Genomic DNA, 18,991 nt, shown 5'->3' on the forward strand with positions numbered 1-18,991 from the left:
TGGGGGGGTTCATCACTATGAGCAAGAAGAGGAGGAGGAGGAGGAGGAGGAGAAAGAGGAGGAGGAGGGGGATAGTGTGAAGGGAAGAAGGGAGGAGAGAGGGATGGAGGGATGGAGGGGAAGGGAGGGGTTTAAAGGGTGGGCTTGTAGTCATTGTCAGGCAGCAAGTAAGAGAGGGAGAGAGAGAGGTGCACCCAGGCAGACCGACTGAAGAGCGTGTGTGTGCAAACTGGGATGAGTAAATGCACTGGGCGGCTTAGCTGTTGATACAGCCACAGAGAGAGAGAGAGAGAGAGAGAGAGAGAGAGTGTGCGTGCAAGAAAGCGAGAGAGTGCGAGCGCGCGCGAGAGAGAGAGGGTGAGAGAGAAGTAGTGAAAGGGAGGTAAAAAAGGGAAGAAAGAAGCAGAGAAGAAAAAGGGAGGATACAACAACTACAACTATGCTGTGCTGCATAAGAAGAACCAAACCGGTAAACTGCTCTGATTTGCTTTATTCATATTCTCAGCTCTTTATGATGACAAAAAAAATGATGCATCTCAACTCTGAACTTTGTGACTGTTGGTTCGTAGTCAGATCAGGGTGCTTGAGGAGAGATTAGAGCAAATGTTGGTGTAATTTGCTTTGACTCGGGGCCTGGCGTGTCTTTATAGAAGTCTATCCACAGAGCCCAGACACGCCTAGTTAATGTGATTATCCCGCATGAATGGATGTTGCCACAATGCCTCTCAGACCTCACACTGTACTTGCAGAGAGGCACAAGACTGTAACTCGATCTCGGGCAGCCCGGCATTCCCTCGTATTGATCATGCACTTGACAAAAGTGACAGATTATTGAAAGGCACTTGATAGATTGTGTATTGTCTCTGAAATACTCCCCTCATTTGTTCAGGAGCTCCACTGAACTCCTCTAATCCAAGATGATTCATATTAATTAGACCAACCTATGTGCTTTTAATTGATGCCTTAAAAGGGGGTTTTGGTGTCTTTTGTACTTCTGTTATCTTGAGCAGAAATGGGTGACACAGGAAAGTAAATTTCCACAGAGAGGAAAAAAAAGGGTGGGGTACGGATTGAGAGAGCAGCACCATCATGTCAGTGGCCTCGGGGGAATACAATGGGAATAAATGAGTCTAAATGGATTATCATAGCCCTCCAGCTTTATAAGTGGATGCTGTCAATTGAGGGTACTATGAAGTGTGCACTCATTTAAAGGGTGTGAAAGGCTGGTGTTGGGTAGTATGTAATAACCCAATCCTGTTCTCAGTGGCAGAGAATATAAAAAAAAGAAAGGTGTTGCATGGAAGCGGGTGGGTCTGGACAGTGGAGAAGGAAGGTGGCACTCCTCTGTGCTTCACTCCGTATTTCAGCAGCTATCATGGTGGTTTTGTATGTGATCAGGGCCGGTTTTCTGCTGCTATCTTAAATTGATTGTGATTTTATCGGACTCGTAGCACGCTGGATTCCGGTGGCACTTGATTGCTTCTTAAATGTTAGCCGGGATGAGTCATATTAGCTCTGGCAGGGAGGAGAGAGGGAAAGGAAGCATGGCTTGCCAGTTGAAAGACATGCAGGAAGAGCAGGGCGAGAATGAGCGGCGGGGTGGGAGTGTAGCTGGTGCACATGGAGGTAGATGGAGGGGGGGAAAAAGATGCAAGAGGAGGTAGAGAGCCAAGGGAACCTGGTGGGGAATAGAGGTGAAAAAAAAAGACTGAGACAGGGAGGGAGGCTGCAAGGTATGGGGGAAGGTAGGGAGAGGCAGGCATGCAGCAAAACAGAAACGCAGAGTGTGAACTGGATGGTGGCTACGACCGGCAGGAAATGTGGTGGTGACAGAGCGAGGGATGATGGTTGGAGGTGGCGAGCAGGCGCAAAGGTGGGAAAGATCAAAAGAAAGGAAGCCGGCGTGCTGCACACTGCAGCCATGTGGGTGAGGCACCGGCTTTTCCCACAAAACGCTGTCGCTGCCTCGAGCGTGCGCGTCTAACCACAGGGAAAAATATCCTCCCGGCCTACAAGCACTTATCCTCCTCTCTCCTGCTTTTGAGGAGCAGAGGCATAAATTAATCCAGACAGACTCGGCGGTCTTTATGGATGGATGAGCAAAGAGCATGGTATGCTGCTTCAAACATGGCAGTATTGCTTTGGGTCCTGCCATTGTGGAGTGTTAAGTGCTGTTGCAACATCTTCACCATGGGAGTGGCTACTAGCACTTCATTTAAGTCTACTCGGTAGCCACAGCCCTGAGCTTCATCTTTAGTTTCATACAGTTTTAGAACAAAATTCTCCACAGAGGATGCTTCCTGTCCTCACGTAAGTGTTAGGGGGAAGATCAAGGATCATATTCTTACAGGTCCATCTTAAACTCAGGTCTTTCTCCATCACCTGGCCTACCCCAAAATGTCATTTCCCCCATAAACCATTCCTTCAAATCCCACTCATATGTGCTCTTTTTCAACTCCGCCCAACTCCATCCCTAGCTCTCCACCTAGCACCAGGATCATACCTGCCCTGTGTGTCCTGTTTCAGCCTGAACCTAAATCCTTCTTGACCAAAATTAAGACCCAGTCTGCTACCTTTAGGATTATCTCCTCTCATACTGTGGCTCCCTGTGCACTCAATGCCCCTTTCCCCAGAGCACCAGCCACAGCCCATATTTTTAGTTCCTGCCTCCACCATGTCCAGCCCCAGCCTCTTTTTCCTCTAGCTTGCCTCCACTTCCTCTTACCCCTCAGCCCCACTGCCCCTCTCCCCATCCTCACCCCCAGCCCCTATGAGATCAGTGGCGATTGCGGAGCCTTTGTTCAGGCAGAGAGTCGGTGTAATTGAATTAAAGGCTGCTCCAGAGGATGTAATGACGCTGGCATATGGCCGCTTATTAGTTGCTGCGGAGCATCTTTTCCCGGGCCGTCGTAAAAGAAACAGTGCATCCTTTAACATCGCTCATCAATTCACCGTCAAAGAGGAGAGAGAGATGGCGAGCGGGGGCTGTGGCAGTCACCACCTGAGCCCCCCTCTCCTCATCTGCAGGAGATAGCTGGCTAAAAGGGTGTGGTGCTCCGCTGTGTCTGAGTGTGTGTGTGTGTGTGTGTGTGTGTGTGAGAGAGAATGAGTGGGTAGCAGTTTGCTCAGTGAGAAAGAGAGTGAAAGACGACAGAAAGAAGGAGAGGGAGATATTCAGCAGTTGCAGACAGCAGCTCGTCTTGGCTCGTTGGTGTCTGGATGCTTCTTGCAGGAGAGCAGACAGCCATTGAAATCATGCTTGAATTTTCAGGTCGTTGCAGGAACTATGCCACTGACAGGGTGGCTAATGTTACCTCGCTGCCTGCTTTGGAACTGTGGTAGTGTGACAAATGTTAGGGGAGTTTTTCTTTTTATTGAAATGAGTAAATGTGCTGTATATTTTAGTGCTTACAATATTCACAAATCTTCAATAATTACATGTTAAAGTGACTTACATCAAATAAATGAGCAGCTGCACCTGTTGGGTTCGTGATAAAGGGCCTCTGCAAAGCTCCGCCATTATAAATGCAAATATTACCTTTAGTATTTCTCTCCCCTTTTGCCAGCGGCATTCGGTCCTAGGCTGGGCGGAGCGGCGAGGTGAAAAGGGAGTCTCCTGCTTGAATGGATTAGAATTGAAAAAAAAAAGAAGCATGATTATATGCATGCCTGGCGTGTGCATTAGCGTGAGCTGTGGTTCTGTGGTAATTCAACCAGCATAAACCCCACCGCTCCACCGTGTCTTCCCCCGTTTCGCCTCCCTTCCCCTCCTTCTCCCCCTCCTGAAACAAGTCCCTAATGGCACTGGCAATGAGGCAGTAGGAAGGTGGCGGATTGTTACTGTGTGTCACCATTGGGGGATGGTGTGTGTGAGTGTGTGTGTGTGTGTGTGTGTGGTTATGGATCTGCCGGTAAAGCCACTGACTCTCGGGTGTGGTTCTCACGACAGCCGGTGCCCACCCAAGGACAGAGGCAGACAGGGAGAGAGCACAGACTGCAGCCGATAGGCAAAGCAGGAATAGACACATCCGTCCATCAGACGTTGTACTGAACACATTTCAACACGGCCGTTTAATGCCTTTACAGACAGGAAAGACAGAGGCGTTTGCCCTCTGGGGAATGGCACTCTTGTCAAGAAATTAACCTGTGAGCTATTGTACTGTACATTTAGATTCTGAACATGAAGATGGCAGTAATTATTTGTCACCTACACATTGCCTAGAAAAGTGTCCTACAGCAAGCTTTTAATGCTCTACGTTACACTGTAGCTTTTATAATTGCAGGATTGCATAATCCGTTTTACAATCATGCAAGAAAAGCACTTTTATATTGCAAACATTCCACTTTTTGCTGGGTAATAAAAACAGTTTTAAGTGGTTAATGTAGTGTATCTATGGCAACCACAACGACCATGTTCAAAGAGGAAACACTGCAGGCTAATTGTAATAAGTCATTTGATTAACCTGATAATGCAAATATGTTGCCTCGCTGCAAATTAATCAAGGAAGAGTTTAAACGGTTGTGGAGTCTTGGTGTGAAGACTTAAAGGGAGTGCACCTTGTGGTGTGCCGTACCTTTGGGAGGTGCTGCTGTATTTATGAATGAAAACTGTGTGCCGCACAGACACCGAGTGCAACAGCGCCTGCAGGAGGGTACGTGACCAGGGTTCAGTTAGCAGTCAAGGAGCAATTCTTAAAGGATTTGCAATCATGTTTCTGTTTAGATAACACAAGATCTTAATGCAGCAACAGTCTCAGTCATTAAACGCTCGTATATCACAGCATAATAACTTTTATATGGCAGCTCAAAGTCACTCAGCACTGAATCTTATGGCCTGTGGAAAGATACTACAGCAGTCAGAAAATCACAGCGCAGCACTTTTGAGGGTGATGCACAGACAGATATCAATAATTCAAATGATGATGCTATAATTGTGGTCAAACCATGATGGGGGTCTTTCTTCCCCGACTTCATGTGCTGATATGAGATCACCTGGCACTCTGCAGTGATTTTATTACACTTGCGCTCATACACACCCTGATCTCGAAAGTGAATGACATACCCTCCGTTCCAACAATGATGTCATACCCCCATATTCCCAAACACCCTCATCCATCGCTTTCTCTTTCCCTCTCTCTGTCTGACTCACTGTATGCAGCCAGTAAGTAATTCTATTTAGAGTTAAGTGCTTGGGTCAAATTTTTGGCAATTGTAAGCACCCATGAGATCAGATGTAGTAAAAGCCCAATAAGTCACCAGAGACCTGCATATTATTAAGAGCAGTGGGTGTGCCGGTGGTGCTTTGTCTGTCTCCACGCTGGCTATTTGTTCTAATTGCAGGACACATGCTAAAGTTTATTTCCACACTTAATATCTGATTGTTAAATGAACAGCTCTGCTTCATTTTTTAAACATAAGTCACTATAACTGTGGAGCAATATAAAGCCCCCGAAAATCTACTAACCCTTTCATAGCCAGCTGTATCAGGCTGTTTTTCTTTAAATATTACATTGCACAAAATTGCTTCAGGAAGATGGTGTATATTAGGAATTGCAGGGGGGCCCGGGGCAGGATTTACACCCTGAACCCTGGGGATGGCATGTGAATACAAGTGGAGGAGGTGAATATACCAGCACAGCTGCACCTTGGCCTCTCTGCTCCAATATTGGACTGACACACTGACCCTGAAGAAGACATGTTGGTTTAGCGCCTCGGGCTCTTAAATCATGTCACACAGATGCGATTCCTCACACAGGCAGCTGTCCTAGTCAAACCTCATATCCAGTATAATGACACTATTAGAGACAGTAGGTTATCAGGAAATAGAATGATGGATGTAGTTACAGGGTCGCATTTTGAAAACCATTTCCCCTCAAATTCACTGACCTTAAAGAAGACGCTACTGCTCAGCGACACACACCGACAGCATTGATACATATAACCTCTTTCGGCCCCCCCGCTGGCCCCGTACCGCACCCTGCTGCTGCATCACACACACCCTCTCCTTAACCATGCTGATTGCTCCGCCTGATTTACGAGTTCCTATTGGCCTGCTCCCCTGAGGGGTCAGGTGCACTGCCAATCAGGGTGACATATAGTCTTTCATAGCACCAACCAGCAGACAGCGCCGTGATGAGTTAGCACTCTGGTTGTCAAGGTAACCTTTGATGGTTGGGAGGGGTATGGCAGTGAATGCTGAGGAGATTCTAGCAGGCAGCTCGTTCCCTAGCAGCCGGAGATGGAGACGTAGAAAGCTACTGTACCTAGAGAAAGAGATCAGCTCATTATTTTGTGGAGAGAGCCTCAATTTTGAAAGCTTACATTTTTTTGGCTACAATTTTGAAGATGTCATTAGCAGTGAATCCAGGGGACATTAATGAATGCCATGGAGTGGTTTTACATTTAAGTTTAATTATTCACCAAATCCATTTCAGCACCATTATCAAGAGGACAATAATCATCCTCATGCCTGGATTGAATAACCGCAATAAATGCCTAGAGTCATTTGTCGTGCCCCAAATCCCAGTGTATCCGATTTATTGTGTGGAGACAATCGACCCACACACACATCTGTTATACTCTCGATTCACAATGGCCCTAAATCTCCTCTTTCCAGCACATGAAATGATAAAATTCTGTAGATCCATTATTGTGTCAAATTAATCACTGGATCCTGATAAAGACTTGATACCTGGAAGGACAGAAACAGAGATTCTGCAGTTTTCACATCTTTATCATTTGGCTAACTGATGCTGCACTGCCTGCATGCTCTTTGACAGTTTGTGTTTGCTTCATGTTGCTTATTCACATTCATTTAAGGTGCACATTTAAAGCTTTTGATTGGTTGAACTTTGCCTAGAAAATTTTTTGCCTTGATTTATTTGCCTATTCATTTTGAATGTACTGATTCATTTTGTTTGCCACTTTCAGTGCTCATCATTCATTCCTTTATTTGATTTTGATTTCTTTTCATTAGATTTATATGACTCATAGCACAACCCACTATTTGATGGACAGCTATGGATCCAGTTACAGAAGGTAATATCATGGAACCCCTTTCAATATTACGTTGTGTACTGTCCTATTCCTAACCCTGTTCCTCATTCAGTCCTACATCTTTACTCAATTCTAAACCAGTCCTGAAACCCTAACCCAACTTCTCCCCGTCTATAATCCTCCAGTAATGGCTATAAATACATCAGTTCATACGTTAACTTAAAACCCTCTCTCATAGCACATACTTTTGTCTTTTTCTGACTTCTGACCTTTCAACTCATGACATATTGTACTTTCTCTGCCAGCATGACATTTTGGGATGATCATCCTAAAGCTACATACCCCCACAGTAGAGGGATTCTTTGCAAGTGTTCAGCATTACAACCAGTACATTCCTTTGCTGGTTTCCAGTGGACCTGCTAGATGCTTATGGTAGGTGTTAACTTGCTGTATTGTCTCTTGCCTACCAGGTGGAGAAGAATGAGGATGCAGACCAGAAGATCGAACAGGATGGCACCACCAACAAACCCGAGGACAAGGCCCACAAGGCTGCCACCAAAATACAGGCCAGCTTCCGTGGACACATAACTCGGAAAAAGATGAAAGATGGAGAGGAAGAGAAGGAAGGAGACAGTCCTGCTGCTGCAGAGGAGGCGACAGAGGGAGGAGAGGAGGCAAAGAAAGCAGAGGGAGAGGAGGCACCTGCAAAGGAGGAGGAAGCTGCAGGAGAGGAGGCCAAGAAGGAGGAGGAGACGAGCCAAGCCAAAAGCCCAGTGGCGGACAAGCCGGCTAACTCTCCGGCAGCTGCTGCTGCCTCTCCTGTAGGCGCAGTGACGTCTCCTGTAGCGGCAGCGCCGGCTGCTGCCTCTCCCACGGCCGCCACAGCACCCTCTGAGCCCCAGAAAGAGGAGCCAAAGGTGGAGGAGAAAGCCGAGGAGAAGCCCAAAGAGGTGGAGGCCCCAGCGGCGGCAGCCAAGAGTCCCACCACGGCCACAGCTGAGGAGAAGAAGGAGGAGAGTGAAGAGAAAAAGGAGGAGGCCAGACAAGCCGATGTGCCTGCTGCTGTTAGCCCGACAGCTGAGAAGGAGGAGCCTAACCAAACAAAAGATAAACAAGGTAAATACTAAAGCTTGTAAGTTCTATTCATTACAATAGAGTTATTTAAAACCCCATTACATGCACACAAGCACATGCCAAGTAAAATAAACCCGCTTACATAAGACAAAGGTTCTCAAAACAACATTAGTCAGACAATAAGGTGTGCACATATTTGTGAAGGCAACGAGTTCATGGACAAAAAATTATTCCAGACACACTTTCCAATCAAGAAGCAATTACTTACTGTAAAAAAACTAATAACAAGGAATAGGTAAGCTTTCCCGTAGTCTGCTTGGCAGGCAGTGCCGGAAATAACTGCGTGTTGAGTCTTTGGGATTTAAAGATCTTTGGCAGTGCTCCACCATTCACTGGTTAACACAGAGACACAGCTCAATATTAGATTAGACAGCCTTGTATCTCAGCCTCTGCAAGATGGAAACTCCATACTGATGAGGTGGAGATTGGGATAGAAATACAGGGTTGGAAATAATGTGTGGTCAGGAATGATGTTGTACAATAGGCGACTGCTATCTTGGGAACGATCAGAGTTATTGTTTAGGAGCAAGGTCGTATTGTTGGCTTAATGAGAAAGCATCATGTTTCGTGAGTTATAAAGGTTCATTAACATCTGAGATGACTTCTTATGAATTTCACTTCAGCAAGGCCAACATATTGACATGGCTGCTACAGTCGTTTATTCAAATTAAAATATAAATAGGGGTGAAAATGGATGGCCTCATTAAATTCTCTTTACACATCACAACAGGCCAGAAATAACTGATAAGATCTTTGCTGTCTGGACCTCCAGCACAAGCTAACAGATCTAAAAGCAAACCACCATTTGATGTCCAGTTAAAGGGGAATGGTTTACCTGACATGAAACTGTAAGGCCATGAAATTACATTATAATATTGATATAACAAAGTCTTGACATGAACTCATATTTCTGGTCCAAGGACTCTCAGACTGGGTCAGACAGGTAGTTAATGGAGCATGCTCAGTCTGGAGTAGGTGGGGGTGTGAGGTGGGAAACACACGCACACACACTGGAGAACTACACGGAAACTAGGTCACCTAGGCAGCACTGTCTCCCTGTTGTCATAGTTACCACCTCGATGGGATAGCTGCCCTGCATGGAGCAGAGCAGGGATAACAGGTGCTCTGATTTCAATGAATGATTAATGATCCCTACTGGTCACGATCTGCACCAGGGAAGCCTGTCACAAACAAACACTACTTGACAAAGAACTGCTAATTAAGAATCCACTGCTGGCCACAATCTGCTTTACCAACTGCAAATTAATATTCATTACTAAGTCACTTGGTTAAGGTTTGTCAGCACACAGACCGGAGTCAAACACACAAGGATGCCAGGTACTCTGATCTGACTGAATGATTTATGAGGGTATGATCCAGATTCTCCACCAAAGGATAGTCTGTGTCACTGGTTTCACTTAGTTACAGCTGACCAAGTTGTTAACTGTCATATGATGGCATAGCACTGCATATTCACACATTATAATAAACCATATCTATATAGCATCTTTTACACATGTCTAGTGTGTAGGATTTAGTGGAATCTAGTGGTAGGTTGCAAAACTGATACTTCTACCATGTGCCACGCAGGTAGGATGCAGAAACAGGAAAATTTGAAAACATAAATTCCCCTATGTAGAGCTAGTATTTGGTTTGTCTATCCTTGCAAAGTAACATAACACAACGGCAATGATCATTACAATAACCACTTTTGCTATCATATTCTTAATTTTTTAAGACTTTTCAGATTAATCAAAAATGGACTTAATAAAAAAAAAAAAACAGGAGAGGTAACAGGTGAAAGAGAGATTAAAAAGTCACTGAAATGCATCAATTTATGTTGCTGACTTCAGATTCAGAGGAAAAGAACAGCACAGTTTGGATCCAAAACGTCTGAAAGCAGCTTCACCACTAGTCTTTAGGTTTTGGTATGGTGAGCAGCAGAGAGTCTGTGGATCTCAGGGATGTTACCGGGGATATAGCTTTGTATCATATTATAACAGCGTCTCATGGTCAATTCCATAAATACCTTTTCAGATAGGTACAATAATCTGCAGGTTCAGCCAAAAACTAACTGGAGCCAGTGCAGAGATTTAATAACAAGAGAGATGTGATCTCTTTTCTTTCAACCCCTTAAAACTCTGGCAGCAGCATTCTGTATAAGCCTTCTTGTAATAAAAGCATGCGCAAGCTTCTCTGATAGAGCTCATATGCAGCAGGATAGTTAGATCAGAGTTGACAGTAACACTCAGATTCCTTGCCTGAGATTTAAAATGCAGAAATAGTATGGTAAAAAGCTTTTTTTGCTCCTTTTGAGCAGTACGGAGGACATCTGTTTTGTCATAAAATTAGTTTAGGTGAAAATTTTAGGTCACCTATAAATTTACGTTACAGATGTAGTTTTCATGGGATATATGGCTCAGGATCAACAGCTATATAGAGTTGAGTGTCATCTGTATAGCAGTGAAAATCACCCTGTGTTGACCCCTAGCATTAACAAAGACAAAGAAAATAATGGACCCGGGGCACAGCCTTGCGGCACTCCTTATGACAACATTCTTTGAAAGTTGTGCCATCTTGTGTTAAAAACAAAATTACAAATGTAAATTCAGTCCGAGTAAGAAGATTATGTTCATTTAAATTACTGATCGGGGATGACTGATGCCTCTACTTTATATCTTAGTTACAAGTTCCACAGTAAACTATGTGTCATCCTCTCATTAACATTGTTTACTGAAAACTTAAGTGAAATCAGTGGGCTGAATCTGCAAACCAAGACAAAGATCACCAGAGTTCTGGCGTTTGTTTTTCCATCTGCAACTCTTGTTTGTGAATGCATCAGCAAAACTAAACCAGCAATTTAATCACAATCACTGGTGTAGATAACTGAGGTGGCACTGATGACAAAATACCAAAAAATGATGGGCTTTGGCTCTCAGAATTGGGTGAAATTGTATTTGCATCACGCAGCTCAGTGGCTGTAGAGACATTCTCGAGTCTGTCATACTGGCTAACAAGCTAATTACCTCTTACCTGGAACATCACGCTGTCTTGAGTCACACACACACACACTGACACATTAGTACAAGCACTGACAAAGACAGGATCGCCCCACTTCCTTGTCTTTCTCTCAGCCTCGCCCTCACACACACTCAGTCACTCACATATGCACACACACCCACACACATGCACTCCACCATCCCAATCTCCAATGCAATGATGTCATTCTTTGATGTCTCCTCTTTCTATTATAGGAGTATGAGATCATCATGGTATGAGATCACTGCTCTCAAAGCACTTAAATAATAGGTTGGGTCAGGAACAATAAAATAAAGGTACCAAAATGGCTCTGACACATCAGGAAATGTTAAATTTTTACTTTTTATTTTATTTTATTTTTTTTAGGGACAATAGACATATACCATAATACTACTACTACTACTACTACTAATAATAATAATAATAATTTATGAGCAGCAAATTAGCCTTCAGCACAGGATTTAAAAAAGCAAAGCAGAGAAATACAAAGACAAATGTAAAGCATTAGGACAATATCACTCACAAACTTGATTAGTAATGGCTTGGTGATGTATCATGGATCGTTATTCAGCAGTATTCACCTCTTAGTAAGCCTCCACTGGATGTTGTTACAGAGCAGTACACTTCAGGCATCACACAGTATTCAATGTGACAGGCCGAGATGCTGCTGTTAGCGTTGTGATGTCAGTTCAAATGTTTCATGGGTCCATTAGGAGCACTCTCCTTCTTCATTATTTACACAGCCAACGTGGGATTTCAGACATTTGGTTGCATCTTCTGACTGACTTGCTCTCAGTTTTAGTCGAGATGACATCTTGTGAACAACACGGAATTACACAGTTTCTTCTGTGTATTTTTTATATCCACATTTTCATGATTTTTGAATGTTACCTTATGCTTTTTTATACCGAGAACCTTCTGAGGTGAAATATTTAAAACATCAAAAGTAGCAGCTGATATGTGAGATCTTTGATGCTCAGTATCTCAGAAGACCCAGCTAGAGCTTTATTATTCCAGCCCCACAATGTAATACCTCCTCTCCACAGGCTAATTTTCTCTCTTCCTCTCTCCTCTCCCCAACCCACCTTTTATCTGTCATGTCCCCCTTCTCTCCACCCTTCCATCTCATTTTCCTCCTCGCACTTTGCCTTTTTTCTCTCTCTTTACCCTTTGCCCTCCTTCCTTCCCTCCCTCCAGATGCTGCAGAGGAGTCTAAAGCAGAGGAGGCCACCCCAGCAGATGCAGCCGCGGAGGGCACCGAGTCCAAGGATGACTAAGGCAAAAGTCTAACCTAAAGAAAGCAGAATTAAGAGTATGAAGAATAACACAAAAACAAAAATCTAAAAAGGTTGCTCTTTGCCTTCCCAATGTGAAGGCAGTCCGTTTCTATTTGTTTGTCATTTTTTGTGTGGCAATGATTTTCTCATGTTGGGGGAGTTTCCAGCGTTAAGTTTTTTGGCTCAAGCTAATACTATGAGGAAGTGGTGATGTTGATGATGATGATGATGATGATGATGTTGAAGGTGTTGAAAAATGATTGTTACCTTGATGATGATGATGATGATGAAATGATGATGATGATGATGTTGATGAGGAGGAGGAGGAGGAGGAGGAGGAGCAGGAGGATTTGATTTGATCTTCACTATGTATTGTAAGTGAATCAGTGGTGGAATGAATGCTCCCAACTGGATATTAACACATTTAAAATGCATTGTGAATGCACCATACTTTATTTGCATCGCAATGCACTTTCTTGAAACACATTTTGCAAATAAAATCTGTACTTCTGCAAATGCACGCACAAAAACAAGCTGGTTATGAAATGCAATTTGAGTTTTCAACACAGTACAAGTGTATTGAAAACACAACAAATAGGTAATGTACCGACACATCGGACGGAGAATAGAATGTATAATTAAATGTGTGACATTTCCAGTTGGGCAGCTTTATCCTGAATCCAAAAACCACATATAGGACAAGACTATTACTCTCTCTCTATTCTGCTTGAGTCATTCAAGCTTGGTTTACACCCCTTTTACAAACTCCCTGTCTACTCACATTTATAATAAAGGACCTGTTGCCATTTAAATGACATGAGCATATAATAAACTTTAGAAGTCAGCTATAGTATTGGTGTAACTGGCTCTTACATGACGATTTGTGTTCTGCCAACCAAACGTGAGAACAGTAGCATGAACCATCGAACCAGATGCATGATGGGAACTCTCCCTCTGAGAGGAACTTTTTCGCAGTCACAAAAACTTAAGAGGTGTGGCGGCTTCTTTTTGATGTCTTTGGTGTTGTTATGACAGTTTATATGAATTGGAAAAATACTCTTGCACTGATGTTACGCAAAAAAACAAAAAAAAGTAAAAAGAAAAATCAAACAAACGAGCAAACAAAAAATACTTTTCCCATGTTCCAGTGAGTGCAATGTCCAGTTTCAACCTTATCAAGGAGTTCAAACTTGTGAGAAAAAAAATATGAAAAAAATAAAAATGGTTTCAATGTCTGTTTTCAAAATAAAGCAAATGTGCCAATTACTATCATAAATTGTGGAGTTTGTTTAAGCTGTGTTGAAAGTTGCTGTCACCTCAGATGGTAGAATATATGGGAGCAAGACTGACTTAATAATTTGGCATAATAATAATTGGCTATCTTGCCAAGAGTTAGATAAGAAAATTGATACCACTCTCGTTTCGTAGAGTGGTATTGATCTTCTCATCTAACTCTTGGCAAGAGAAGTAGTATGTGTATTTCCCAAAATGTAAAAGTATTTGTTTGACAAAAGGTGCTGATATCATGCACCAAACTTTCTTAAAGGCATAAGACTTTTATGAGTTACTCAGGGACTCAGAGCAGCTGTGGCTCAGAGGTAGACCAGGTCATCCACTATACTGGCTCCTCCAGGCGATACCCGGCTCCTCTAGTCTGCATGTCAAAGTATCCTTGACCAGGATACTGAACCCCAATGGTTGTTCCATTGGTGTGTGAGTGTGTTAAAAACTGAGTAGCAGCAGCAGTAACAACACCTCACATACATAGGATACAAATTTCACATTAGAAATTTAGCTTCTGAGTTTTGTTCTGGTTTTCTATTTTACTCGGGAAAATCTGTTGACATGAAACATGAGATACCTGGCTATCCCTTGACCAGAATCCAGGTGTCTGATCATCTGCATGCACGTGGTTCTTTAACAGTCAATAATTTATGAACAAATAAAAAATGGTCAGAAGCCGACATAAGGTACTTGCCACAGTATATCAATTTTGAGCAGAGTACTCCAGCCAGTATATTTTCTCTGAGCAGAGATAAGGTCTTATCCAGGTTTCTGATTCCATTGTATACATGCAAAAATCCTAATACCTAATACCAACAATAAACACACTCAGTCTTACATCTATTTTCACATTTTTAATCTTATCAGAAAGAGAAAATTGTGAAAAGATCCTGTCAACTGGATGCAGCAATAACATCATGCAAGAGCACATGTAATTGCAGCGAGTTAGAACGGGACCCAAGTGACTTCTGTGAAGAAAGCACGGTGCGGTAAAGAATGAAATAAATAGTAATGACCCCAAGGTGAGCATAAATACCAACCTCAGTCTCACAAAAGTTGTGTGACCTTCACACTAATGAAGCTAGTTTGCTGAACAAGCAGTCCTGGAATAAGGATTAGTTCTCTCAAAAGTTTCTTTCATCAGCCTCTCCCTTATGAGTCATACACTCTTCCATACCTTCCTCCCTTTACATACCCTTATCTTCCAGTTGGACAGAATCCAGCACTGTCCTGACACAATTTCTTTCCCAAACCTCTCTGTTCCATTCAGGGTCGTTAAGAAATTTATGTCAGATTCAGAAGCTGCAGAAAAAGTTTCTTAGGGCTGCCTCTTTCCCTGAGGCCATACTTTGACAAACAATCTGCAATACTGTGACTTTTTTTGATGAGCAATTTTATATCATGCTATACTTTCACATTTTATAACAATTTTGATGTCACACTATAACGTGATTTTTTGTACTACCAGTTTAATGACAAATTATAATATGACTTTTTTTAATGCAATTTTGAATAACATACTATAATTTGACTTTTTAATGCTATTTTGAACGACATGCTATACGATGACGTTTTTAGGCTATTTTAATCGACATACTATACTGTGACGTTTTCATGCAATTTTGAATGACTTACTATACTATGACTTTTTTATGCAATTTGAACGGCATACTATACTATGACTTTTTTATGCAATTTTGAACAACATGCTGTACTATGACTTTTTCATGCAATTTTGAATGACACACTGTACTATGACTTTTTTATGCAATGTTGAACGACATACTATACTATGACTTTTTTATGCAATTTTGAACAACATGCTATAGGACAGATTGAAATGGGGTGAGAGAGAGAGAGTGGGGGTTGACATGCAGCAAAGGGTTGCAAGCCAGAGTCGAACCTGCGACCGCTGCAGCAAGGCATCGCCTCTGTACATGGGGCGCGGGCACTATCCACTACACTACCGACGCCCCTACTATGACGTTTTTATGTAATTTTGAACAATATACTATACTATGATATTATTATGATATTTTGAACGACATACTATACTATGACGTTTTCATGATAGTTTGATCAACATGCTATGCTATGACTTTTAATGCAATTTTGAACGACATGTTATACTATGACTTTTTTATGCAATATTAAATGACATGCTATACTATGACTTTTTTATGCAATTTTGAACAACATACTATACTATGATGTTTTTAAGCAGTTTTGAATGACATGCTATACTATGACTTTTTATGCAATTTTGAACGACATGCTATACTATGACGTTTTTATGCAATTTTGAACGACTTCCTGTACTATGACGTTTTTGTGCAATTTTGAACGACATGCTATACTATGACTTTTTTATGTAATATTGATTGACATGCTATACTATGACGTTTTTATGATATTTTGATCGACCTGCTATACTGTGACTTTTTTATGTAATATTGATTGACATGCTATACTATGACTTTTTATGATATTTTGAATGACATACTATACTATGACTCTTTTATGCAATTTTGAACAACATGCTATACTATGACTTTTTCTGAAATTTTGAACGACATGCTATGCTATGACTTTTTCATGATAGTTTGATCAACATGCTATGCTATGACTTTTAATGCAATTTTGAACGACATGCTATACTATGACGTTTTTATGCAATTTTGAACGACTTCCTGTACTATGACGTTTTTGTGCAAATTTGAACAACACACTATACTATGATATTTTTATGATATTTTGAACGACATACTATACTGTGACTTTTTTATGTAATATTGATTGACATGCTATACTATGACGTTTTTATGCAATTTTGAACAATATGCTATACTATGACTTTTAATGATATTTTGAACGACATGCTATACTATGACTCTTTTATGCAATTTTGAACAACATGCTATACTATGACTTTTTTATGCAATTTTGAGCGGCATGCTATACTATGACTTTTTCTGAAATTTTGAACGACAATGATAGTTTGATCAAAATGCTATGCTATGACTTTTAATGCAATTTTGAACGACATGCTATACTATGACTTTTTTATACAATATTGAATGACATGCTATACTATGACTTTTTTGTGCAATTTTGAACGACATGCTATACTATGACTTTTTTGTGCAATTTTGAACGACATGCTTAACTATGACTTTTTCATGCAAAATTGAAAAAAATACTATACAATGATGTTTTTATGCTATTTTGAACGACATGCTTTACTATCACGTTTTTATGCTATTTTGACGACACAATATACTACGACTTTATTATGCAATTTTGAACAACATACTATACTATGACTTTTTCCCATGCAATTTTGAACGACACATTATACTATGACTTTTTTATGCAATTTTGAACGGCATGCTATACTATGATGTTTTTATGCAATTTTGAACGACATGCTATACTATGACGTTTTTTATGCAATTTTGAACGACATGCTATACTATGACGTTTTTATACAACTTTGAACAACATGCTATATTATGACGTTTTTTATGATATTTTGAACGACATACTATACTATGACTTTTTTATGCAATTTTGAAGGACATACTATACTATGACTTTTTCATGCAATTTTAAACAACATACTATGCTATGAAACTTTTATAATATTTTGAACGACATGCAATACTATGACGTTTTCATGACATTTTGATCGACATGGTATACTATGACTTTCTTATCCAATTTTGAACGACATGCTATAGTATGACTTTTTATGATATTTTGACCAACATATTATACTATGACTTTTCATGATATTTTGAAATACATACTATACTATGACTTTTTTATGGAATTTTGAACAACATGCTATACTATGACTGTTTTATGCAATTTTTAATGGCATGCTATACTGACTTTTTTTATGCAATTTTAACAGCATACTATACTATGACCTATTTATACAATTACGAGTGACATGCTGTACTATGACTTTTTATGATATTTTGAACGACATGCTATACTATAACGTTTTTATGCAATTTTGAACGACATACTATACTATGACTTTTTTTATTGCAATTTTGAAGGACTTCCTGTACTATGATGTTTTTGTGCAATTTTGAACAACATACTATACTATGATATTTTTATGACATTTTGAACGACATACTATACTATGACGTTTTCATATTTTGATCAACATGTTATACTATGACTTTTTTATGCAATTTTGAATGACATGCTCTACGATGACTTTTTTATGCAATTTTGAACGGCATGCTATACTATGACTTTTTATGATATTTTGAACGACATACTATACTATGACGTTTTCATGATATTTTGATCAACATGCTATACTATGCCTTTTTATGATATTTTGAACTACATACTATACTATGACTCTTTTACGCAATTTTGAACAACATGCTCTACTATGACTTTTTTATGCAATTTTGAGCGGCATGCCGTACTGTGACTTTTTCTGAAATTTTGAACGACATGCTATGCTATGACTTTTTTTAGGCAATTTTGAACAACATACTATACTATGAAACTTTTATAATATTTTGAACGACATGCAATACTATGACGTTTTCATGACATTTTGATCGACATGGTATACTATGACTTTCTTAACCAATTTTGAACGACTTCCTATACTATGACTTTTTTATGCAATTTTAAGCAACATACTATACTATGACTTTTTATGATATTTTGACCAACATATTATACTATGACTTTTTATGATATTTTGAAATACATACTATACTATGACTTTTTTTATGGAATTTTGAACAACATGCTATACTATGACTGTTTTATGCAATTTTGAATGGCATGCTCTACGATGACTTTTTTATGCAATTTTGAATGACATGCTATACTATGACTTTTTTAATGCAATTTTGAACAACATACTATACTATGACTTTTTTGTGCAATTTTGAACAACATACTATACTACGACTTTTTGTGATATTTTGAACGACATACTATACAATTACTTTTTCATGCAATTTTGAACAACTTGCTATACTATGACTTTTTCATGCAATTTTGAACGGCATGTTATACTATGATTTTTTTATGCAATTTTGAATGACATGCCATGCTATGAATTTTTTTTATGCAATTTTGAACAACATACTATACTATGACTTTTTATGATATTTTGAACGCCATACTATACTATGACTTTTTCATGCAATTTTGAACAACATACTATACTATGAAACTTTTATAATATTTTGAACGACATGCAATACTATGACGTT

At 40.3% G+C, this 18,991-nt stretch overlaps 1 protein-coding gene across 1 annotated transcript; it reads left to right on the plus strand.

Moving 5' to 3' along the window:
• Positions 1 to 129: 129 nt before the first annotated feature.
• On the plus strand, positions 130 to 13,722 carry gap43 (growth associated protein 43). The gene is made up of 3 exons (XM_050072860.1): positions 130 to 469; positions 7,467 to 8,112; positions 12,367 to 13,722. Exons 1-3 carry the CDS (start codon positions 440 to 442, stop codon positions 12,444 to 12,446), a joined length of 756 nt encoding a protein of 251 aa, XP_049928817.1. The 5' UTR covers positions 130 to 439; the 3' UTR covers positions 12,447 to 13,722.
• The last annotated feature ends 5,269 nt before the right edge of the window (positions 13,723 to 18,991 follow it).

The sequence above is a fragment of the Epinephelus moara genome, chromosome 2, assembly GCF_006386435.1.
Source record: "Epinephelus moara isolate mb chromosome 2, YSFRI_EMoa_1.0, whole genome shotgun sequence".
Classification (NCBI taxonomy): domain Eukaryota; kingdom Metazoa; phylum Chordata; class Actinopteri; order Perciformes; family Serranidae; genus Epinephelus; species Epinephelus moara.